The sequence below is a fragment of the Xiphophorus couchianus genome, chromosome 6 (assembly GCF_001444195.1).
Source record: "Xiphophorus couchianus chromosome 6, X_couchianus-1.0, whole genome shotgun sequence".
In the NCBI taxonomy this organism is placed as follows: Eukaryota; Metazoa; Chordata; class Actinopteri; order Cyprinodontiformes; family Poeciliidae; genus Xiphophorus; species Xiphophorus couchianus.
Genome location: NC_040233.1, coordinates 16510119 through 16519521, shown reverse-complemented (window position 1 = coordinate 16519521; position 9403 = coordinate 16510119). Strand labels below are relative to the sequence as shown.

Below are 9403 nucleotides of genomic sequence, written 5' to 3'. Positions count from 1 at the left end.
AAGGAAAACCCCAAATATCTAAGCTTTGAAAACAAGTGTCAAGCTGCTTGTATGCAGTTTAATGGTAAACATTAGTCCAGCCACCTGCAGAATAGAAGGAAAACTCCCAGGGTGGGTCTGTCTGGTCTTGTCTGGACTCATTCCCATGAACAGTGCTGCTCGATAAGTCACTTTTCTTTGAAGAAAAAAGACAGAGATGGAACTGGGACTTGTTTTCCTGCTGGTTGTCACATCTGGTAATTTCAAAGTTAAAATGTGATCATTCTGATTCCAAAAATCTACGTGAAGCTAGCTATTAGTCTTAAATTGGATCAAAATGGGATTTAACCTTCACTTAGGGTACCATTTGAAACTTTGCCTTAATTTGCCTCTCACTGCTTTAGTGTCTGGGTGTGGCGTGCCCAGTTACTGGCCCAACACCAGTCGAGTAGTAAATGGGGAAGAGGCTCGTCTATACAGCTGGCCGTGGCAGGTGAGTGAGTGAAGAGGGGGAAAAAATCATGACATACACAAAAGTAATGTGCAAATATGAATTGTTTCTTTTTCTACTCATTAATATGATTTTAGTACTTAATAATCTCTGTTTGGGCATACAGTGTTTAGACATGGATTGTACCAGAGCAGTTGTCATCTGTAATAGAAATGTGCTACAAATATTAGCATAATTGTTTTCATTTTATTTAACCCTTTAGGTTTCGTTGGAGTCTTTTTACCCCACTTGTGGAGGAACACTTATTGCTCCAGACTGGGTCTTGACAGCTGCACACTGCATTACGTGAGAGTTTTTTTGAGCCATTTGCTAGAGTTTACTGGCTATTTTGAAATGTTGTGTCAATTTTCTGACTGTTTTTTATTTTCCAAATAATGAAATAAACAAAATATGCAGCAGTTTATGTATATCCAAATTCAAGAATCCCCCTCGAGAAGGAGGTTACTTTTTGACTTTCTGAAAGTATATCCTCTACATAAATCAGGGAGCTTTCTAATCTTCTACTTTGGAAAGTATAAACAACATTTTTGTTTCCAATCCAGATTCCACACATACAGGGTGGTTCTTGCTGAGCATGATATGGACAAGGAAGAGGGACCTGAACAGTCCATCATGGTGGCAAAAATGTTTATTCATCCCAAATGGAATGATAACTGTGTGTCTTGTGGGTATGTTCAACAATACAAAGTTTGGAGGAATGATTATTTTCTAAGAACTTTGGAAAATTACCATTATACCATTATATTATCATATAATTATGATGTGTTTTTCAGTAGTTCACAGAGAACTCATAGTTATAAGGATATCTGGTTGGGTTTAAGAAATCACATCAGTAGGGAATAATGACACAATTAACCAGAGCTGTAATTTGCAAAAGACACTTTGAAATGTCAATATAACTAAAACTTTTCTAACCTGTGATGGAGCCCACAAAAATGAAACATTTAAATAGTTTTGTTCTTGTTCTGTAGGAATGACATTGCCCTGCTCAAACTGGAGAAAAGTGCTGACCTCAATGACAAAGTTAAGCTTGCCTGCCTGCCAGAGCACAGCTCCACTCTGACCCACAACCAGCCCTGTTACATCACAGGCTGGGGTCGACTTTACTGTAAGATCTGCGGTTCACTCGAACTGTTTAAAATATGACATGGTCCTAATCATCTGTTTTTCTTTCCTTCTTTTTTTTTTTTGAGCACTATTCATGTTGTTCATTTTCTCTGCAGCCGGTGGACCCCGGGCAACTAGACTACAGCAGGCGCTGCTTCCTGTGGTGGATCACAGCGTCTGCAGTCAAAGCGACTGGTGGGGTAGTTCAGCGAAGACAACAATGGTTTGTGCAGGAGGAGACAGCAAATCAGCATGCCATGTGAGAAACATCCAGAGAATTTAATGTTGTGTTCATGTAACACAGACCACCTAGAGGTTGAATAAGAAACTGCCTAAAACCTGCAGGGCGACTCTGGGGGCCCTCTAAACTGTAAGGGCCGTGACAACAGATGGTATGTGGAAGGAGTGACGAGCTTTGTTGATGGTCATGGATGTAATACCCCTAAAAAGCCCACCGTCTTTACGCGGGTGGCTTCTTTCATCCCTTGGATCAGCGAGGTAAGGGAATCAGTTCACATACTAAAACTTATATGACTTTACGGTACATACAAAGTAAAGTGTATATACAGGGCTGTGAAAAAAGGATTTGTCCCCTTCCTGATGTCTTCATTGTTTTGTTTCATTACTTGTTTTTAATGATCAAACTTTAGTATAAAAGATAAATAGTTTTACAGCTTTAAGGCTATTCAATTCTACTAACTGGTCGTGTCAACCTGTAAGGGTAATAATGGCTGCCATCAAGTGTTGGAGGTAACTGGCAGGTAATCTTTTACAGTGCTGGGTAGAAACTTTGGCCCACTCGTTGCTAGAAGCACTTTAGTTCAGCCATATTGGAAGGTTTTGAACATGAACTCTTCAAATTGTCGTTCTGCTGCATAACCCAAGACTGACTGAATTTAAGCCAGTGACCAGAATTTTGTTCAAAAGATTGCAGGTCTGAAGATGGCTAATAAAACTGAACCACAGTAGGTAATCAAAGCTCATTAATGAGTTAACTAAGAGCATATTATTTTCACATACGATCAGGGCGATTTTTTTTTTTACCTTAAATTTTGAAGTTACCATTTAAAAATGGTAACTCTGTTATACTGAGATTATTTTTGTCTGATCTGTTGACATTTAAGAGTGACACAAAGCCAAAACAGAAAATTATTTTACTTTCACAGTAATGTATTTAATCATGTTGCATTTTCTTACAGACAATGGCCCAAAACTGAGGAAACCTTCAACAGTGGTGCAATACAAAGCAATAAACAGTTTGATTAACTTTTTATTTTATTGTGTCCATCACTGAAAACTTAAAGTTATTATACAAGATATATAATATCATTTAATTGCAGTATTAATTCTTATCATTAAACATAGGTGAAAAACTAGATAAGAATACATAAAAGCATAATCTGTAAACCCTTTAAGAGTGGTATTACTCAATTTCTTGTGTACAAAGAAATGGAGTAATAATAGGAAAATGTGGTTTCATTTGTGAATATAGTCTGACTCAACTATTTTGAAATAATCAGGGTAGAGAACTAAACAATCCATAAACCTCCAGGGAATATTTTAAATGGTTGCAAACAAGCTTTTGGAGTACAAAGCTGTGTAGATTTGGTCTTTAGCTTCACAATATGCTGAGTAACTCAAACACTCAAGGGTCTGATGGTGTCCAGGTGAAGAAGTCAACACCCCAGAGATCCTTAGGCAGGTACTCCTGTTCCACCGGGCCGCTAAATTCCGGGTTGTACTTGTAGCCTTTAGCATAGCCCAGCTGTTTCATCAGCCTGGTGGGTGCGTTGCGGAGGTGCAGGGGGACAGGAGGAAGGGGACCTTTGTGATTTCTCAGACATGCTTTTACATTGCCATAGGCCTTATAGATCTCTATAGATTTGGGAGCTCGTGCGAGGTAGACAGCACACTGAGCAAGGATTACCTGAAAGAAAATGATAAACATAATCTTTGTAGGAAAGGTGGAAAATTACAAAACAATCTATGATGGTGAGGCATGCCTACCTCACATTCAGGCATACCAATGAAGTGACAGGCTTGAAAGGCAGACACAGCCTGAGTGAGAGCGGAGGGGTCGGCCAAACCTGGAGGACAAAAAGCAGGGAGACATGTTGAAATCAATCACATTTTATTAACAGAGCACTTTTCAAAAATCCAAAGAGCAGAAATAGAGGCAGAAAAAACACACACCAAATATTAAGAATATTGATGTTAATAAAATGAACAATTAAAAAAAGTGATTAGATACTGGGGATAAGAAACTGAAAAGCACTTTGGAAGGATTCCTGTACTTTTTCTAGATATGTTTCTGTACTTTTCCAAATTCATATTTCCAGAGATCTCACCCTTTTTAGCCATTTTGTTATAAAACAAACTTTTATGGTGAATTTACAACAACTAGTTCTACAAAAGTCACGTTTGAATATATGGATCAGGAAAATCTAAGGACAGATGGATTAAAGAAAAGTGGCAAAGACTCAAAAGGTGGACGGATGGACGACTGGACAAACAGGATGGATGAGGAAAGATGGATGGATAGGCAAAAAGTCAAATGGCCAATTGGACAAACGGGTAAATAAAACATTGGATGAATGAATAAAAGGATGGACGGGCAAACCAATGGAGGGGGCTGATTGAAGACAGTGCTATAAATAAAATGACCTACCAACATCCTCGCTGGCAAAGCGGACCAGCCTGCGGGCCACGTAGAGGGGATCCTCACCGCCCTCCAGCATGCGGCCCAGCCAGTAGAGGGAGGCATTCTCATGGGAGCCTCTCATGGACTTATGCAACGCTGAGATACAGTTGTAATGCTCCTCACCTATGAATAAATTACACACACATATTAACACAAGTTGCCTCACCCTGTGAAGCAAGGAACAGCAAGTCCTTCAGACAGCTGAACATCAAAGGTCAACATAAAGGACGAACGAGTGATGAGACGTGGTCTGTAAATGGTTGGAGTAGCAACATCTACAATCTGAGGATTTTCAATACCGCATCTATTAATAAATAGCGTGATAGATGCCATGGTGATTATGAGGACATGGGGAACGACTAATCTCTGCATTAGTTAGCTGCCACAGTTATGAAGGTGCCAAATTATACAGAACAGCATGGCAAAAGCTGGACTCTGCAGCGTTATATAATTAGTTTTGTAAAGGGCATTGATGTCCTGATAAATATGAATAATATTGTCAAGTAAAAAAACACACACAAAAAAGTGGCCTCAAACTTTATTTGCTTGTGACTGGTTTAGCTCCTGCAATTTGATACATTTCTAGAAAAGGCTCATAAAGTTCACACAAGTATCACAGATAAGCCCACAATTATTTTTAATTCTCATATTGACTCTGGCTGAACTAAACAAAACATGCTCCTTCTCATGATATTTAAACTCATTGAATCAAGTTTAAATATCCATCTGATTTTTCTTCAACAACTACCATTTTTATTTTGCAAATCTCTGACTTGTAAAGTAGCTAAATTAATTTCATTGCTAATAAAATATTAAACATTTTTGTAATTCATTGCTAATTTATTAACCCTCTATTAATTTCTTAAATTGTAATTTCAAATGTAAATCAAAGATTCACAGTAAGTCAACAGATTTGATGTTATTTGTGTTTGAGAATAAATATTTGTAATTATCATAAAACATTAAATATAACATAATATCCTAGAAATATTGGCAAAATGTGTGAAGGCTAAGCGTAGAAATATTTGAGGTCAATTGCAAAAACCTTTCTGAAATCTAATAAATAAGCAAAAGAAGATAGCAGAAGTCAGCAACATTTCTTTGCCAAAGAGCATAAAATTACTGCAGAGCACTACTTACAATGCTAAACTGCATGGTCATCTGTTAATATGATGTAATTGATACGTATTCTTAATTAAATAGATAATTGCTCTAGGTGTACTATTAATAACTGCAAACTCTAAATTTAAAGCGGACTTTTCTAAATGCAAGAAGGAATAACAAAAAGTTTGATACTTGGCGCAAAGACCCTTGTTTTTTCCCCAGTGACACTAACAGTGAGCAGGTATGAGCTCACCTGCTTTATCATAGAGGATGTGGGACCTCTGGAGACCCTCCTTGATATGCTCCTCCGTCACCACGATCTCTTGAGGAAATCCGTGTTGTGTTAACTGGTTCGATTGTGGGGATTTCATCTGAGCTTGAACAGCCAGCTGGAGACTATTGAGTCCAGTTCTTGCATCACCATCACAAAGGTAGGCTATGGTGTCCAAGGCTTTCTGCTCAATGAATACAGCAGGTCTAAAACAGAAAATATATAAAGCATCAGAATATGACAGACTTTAAATAACAAATATTTCACTATATGATTGTTGCAATTAAAGTTATTTTCTAAACTAAAGATTTTTCATATTGAATCGCCCTTTATAGACATAAGGAATCATGTCTATAAAGCAGTTCAAAGTAGTTTAATTTGGCTGAGATGTAAAAAAATATATATATTACAATTATAAGCACAGACAGTGCTAAATTCCTCTAAAATTAATCTGAAGCCAATTAGAGTGGGATGCGGACAACTTGAAAATTGAAAGTATTCAACAGAAAATTACAAATTCAAAGCAAGCTCTGCTAGCAAAGAGAAAGTTATTAGGAGAGACTTTCATCCATTAAAGGGAAAATCCCTCTCTACCAATACCTTTAAATACCACGACAACTTATGTGTTTTCTAAAAATATTTATAAATATTAAATAATTTTGAATAATATAGAAAAATTAAGGGGGGGGTGGGACTGATCTAAATCAGCAGAGACCGTAAGATAGCACTTACTCAGAGCTACTGGTCTTGTCTCGATAAGAGGAATTTGTTGGATCTTGTCCTTGGACTTGGATCCCAAGTGCAGCCACTGCCCTGTTCAAAATTGAGCCCATTGCCTCGACTGACAGCTTCTCCAGTACCAGCACCCTGCATCTACTTAGCAAAGCAGCGTTCACCTGGAAGGACGGATTCTCAGTGGTTGCTCCAATCAGGGTGACCGTACCGCACTCCACATGAGGCAGGAAGGTGTCCTGGTCATACAAACAAAAAGTGAGAAAGAAGAAGTTAACAGAGATGAAAATATGAATCCTGAAGTAGTCTAGCACATGATTTACAAGTTTGGATCAACAAATAAAATAAAGTGACTTAATTGCTATGTTTAGCCTTTTAAAACATCTAATATTAAACAAAACCTTACAAGACATGATCAACAGCACCAACTCGTGTGTTGTCACTTATGTTAAAATGGAGCAGGATCCATATTTTCCTTTCAAAATACCAGTTTAAGTGATAATCAACAGTTTGTAAGTGGCAGAGCAGTTTTTAGAAAGCAGAACAATTTAATAATAGAATATCAGAGAGCAAATAGATTTAGTGTGGAGTCCCACAGGGCTCATTGTTTGGACCCATATTGTTTTTGAAGAATCTATGAAACTAAAACTACTTTGTTGTGGTTATTCTACCTGCTGGGATTTGTTGAAGCGGTGAATTTCATCAATGAACATGATGGTTTTTCTCTTGCACAGCCTGAGCTCATTCTGTGCCTGCTTGATCACCTCTCGGACTTCGTTGGTGGATGCACTGGTGGCCGACAGTGTGACAAAACGAGCCGATCCTTTCTTTTTACTCGTGCTGGCAATGATGTGGGCTAGGGTTGTCTGAAGACAAAAAGACAAATTAAATAAAGCAAGTCAAGAAAAAACACATTACATGACAAGTCTGGAAACATCAAGTTAAACCGAGGTGTTTATTAGAAGAGCATTTATTCACAATTTTATCACTTGCAAAATCTATATATTTAATTATATTTTTACATATAAACTTGTGATATTTTTTCAAAGGAAAGTTAATTGAAAATGTAAACAGATACTCTAATAGAATTGGTATTGAATTATTAGCAAACACTAAAATTAAAGCCTACTCACATCCACTTAGACTAACAATGGGCTAAGCTTATCAATTGGAAAGCAAAAGATATATAATTTATCTTTTATTGCCGGTGTTAGAGGAAAGCAGTAGTTGCTTTGTGTTACTAGAGCTGCACTATATTAGAAAAACATTGAGATTTAGCACACTGACATAGTTGTGCAATTAAACAAATCGGTTTGATTGTTGTGGTGATTGAAGAACAGTTCCATCCCAAGAGATAGAGATGTTTGCCAGCTTTAATACCAAATGGAGTGAATATTTGATTTTCCCTTTTCCCCCCCTAAGGTTATTGATGTACTTTCTACAGGATGAAAGAGACGGAATAATTGTATGAGATACTGGGTGTTGCGCCAGTTTGAATGTATCCTATCGCTATCACCTGCACACCTTTCCACATCCCGGTGGACCCCAGAGAATAAGAGAAGGGATCTCCTGAGATTCCAGAAGCGACCGGATGAGAGTTTGCTGGCCTACAACTTTGTTCTGGCCAAAGTAATCCTCCAGCGTGTTCGGTCTCAGAACCTCCGCCAGAGGTTTGTTTAATGATAACAGGTTCCGTGCTGGTAAGTGATTGATGTTCTTCTCAGTGTCGCTGTTTGACACAGACGGAGTCTCTGTCCCTGTTGATCCCGACACAGCCTCAGTCAGCACACGTTTAGTTCCCTTATTGAAAGCACTGACGGGACTTCGTTTGCCCGTAAACACAGCACTTCTGTCAGGCTGAGCCTCAAGTTTGCCCTTGTTGGCTTGAAACAGGGAGAAAACCGACGAAGAGGATTGAGTCCCGGGCATGGCGGGGGAGGAGGAAGAAACACAGTTGTTGACAGGCTCCGAAACGCGCACTTTCTTCACTGGAGGGCCGCTCTCAGCAGCGGTGGACGGACTGTCAGCAGCGCTGCTCAGCAAACATGTGTCCAGGTGTCCGTTAATTGTCCCAGGTGTGAAGTCTTTGAAACAAACAGGACATTGAACTGAGTCCGAAATTGTCTCGTCCGCCATGTTGGTTCCCGCGAATTGTAGTTCACGTGACCAAAACAGTGGGTACGTAGGGATGATGACGAAACGGCATGAGACTGGACCGGGGTCGTAAATTAACCCAAGTACCAGGTCCTTCTCAATTAACCGCGTTTGTTTTGTTGGTAATTGCTGTCAAGGCTAATTTACACCGGGCGACAAATGGTGCGCACCCTATTTTTCTCTGAATGCATAAACTCAAATATAAGCAAGATACTGTCTGTAGTGAATGATGAATAAGAAATCTGCTTTACTTAATTTTATTTTTTAAGGATTTAATTTCCTTCATATTATATTATATTATATTATATTATATTATATTATATTATATTATATTATATTATATTATACCTTCATTTCAAACAAAATCGTCCATATAAAAACAAATAAGCCTTTGTCTTCAAGCAGACAAAACAATCACAAAATCACATTTGTTCCAGCTTTCATATAAGCTTGATGTGTACCTTAGTTCACCATATGTTATAACTGCCATAGCTCTTATTGACTTTCTTGACAAATTCAAACTGCACATGAATGAAACATGCAGTTCATCATTAAAGACATGAATAGTTGGGACCATTACTTCATACATTTAATTTGTAGATCTCCATCCTGGAAGCCTGAGGAAGATTTTAAATTGATCTTTAAAAGCCACATGTGGCATTTTAGAAGAGGTACAAAGGTCTTGAAAAAAGACCACTGTAATATAATCTGTGTACATGTAAAATTTACATGCCAACAAATTAGATTGCATGAAAACTTATGGCACTGTTGCTTCACATCTTCATCCCAAGTATTACTTCTTACAATATGATCTAGTATTTCAATACTTAGTCTTTTAAATAAA

General features: G+C 38.0%; 2 protein-coding genes across 4 annotated transcripts; one reads left to right on the top strand and one right to left on the bottom strand.

Moving 5' to 3' along the window:
* Positions 1–150: 150 nt before the first annotated feature.
* Positions 151–2868, top strand: LOC114146756 (chymotrypsin-like elastase family member 3B). Of its 2 annotated transcripts, none has more exons than XM_028021084.1 (8): positions 151–236; positions 384–472; positions 693–775; positions 1033–1158; positions 1462–1514; positions 1714–1856; positions 1943–2095; positions 2797–2868. In XM_028021084.1, the coding sequence occupies exons 1-8, from the start codon at positions 197–199 to the stop codon at positions 2812–2814; spliced, it is 705 nt and encodes a 234-aa protein (XP_027876885.1). In that variant the 5' UTR covers positions 151–196; the 3' UTR covers positions 2815–2868. The 2 variants fall into 2 exon arrangements, with proteins under 2 accessions (XP_027876885.1, XP_027876884.1); XM_028021083.1 differs by having other exon boundaries at positions 1462–1598.
* On the bottom strand, positions 2747–8581 carry wrnip1 (WRN helicase interacting protein 1). Of its 2 annotated transcripts, none has more exons than XM_028021081.1 (7): positions 7930–8580; positions 7077–7271; positions 6406–6644; positions 5656–5879; positions 4266–4421; positions 3605–3684; positions 2747–3524 (listed from the first exon to the last, which is right to left on the bottom strand). In XM_028021081.1, the coding sequence occupies exons 1-7, from the start codon at positions 8539–8541 to the stop codon at positions 3243–3245; spliced, it is 1788 nt and encodes a 595-aa protein (XP_027876882.1). In that variant the 5' UTR covers positions 8542–8580; the 3' UTR covers positions 2747–3242. The 2 variants fall into 2 exon arrangements, with proteins under 2 accessions (XP_027876882.1, XP_027876883.1); XM_028021082.1 differs by having other exon boundaries at positions 3321–3524; positions 3622–3684; positions 7930–8581.
* Positions 8582–9403: the final 822 nt, after the last annotated feature.

Bases quoted from the DNA above. Each gene is read 5' to 3' on its own strand.
- LOC114146756 (XM_028021083.1), top strand. From the start codon at position 197: ATGGAACTGGGACTTGTTTTCCTGCTGGTTGTCACATCTG. The intron at 237-383 runs GTAATTTCAAAG...TCACTGCTTTAG, and splicing joins CCTGCTGGTTGTCACATCTG to TGTCTGGGTGTGGCGTGCCC. The intron at 473-692 runs GTGAGTGAGTGA...TTAACCCTTTAG, and splicing joins TATACAGCTGGCCGTGGCAG to GTTTCGTTGGAGTCTTTTTA.
- wrnip1 (XM_028021081.1), bottom strand. From the start codon at position 8,541: ATGGCGGACGAGACAATTTCGGACTCAGTTCAATGTCCTGTTTGTTTC. The intron at 7,272-7,929 runs GTGTGCAGGTGA...TTTTGTCTTCAG, and splicing joins GTCCACCGGGATGTGGAAAG to ACAACCCTAGCCCACATCAT. The intron at 3,525-3,604 runs GTAGGCATGCCT...ATTTTCTTTCAG, and splicing joins TTGGTATGCCTGAATGTGAG to GTAATCCTTGCTCAGTGTGC.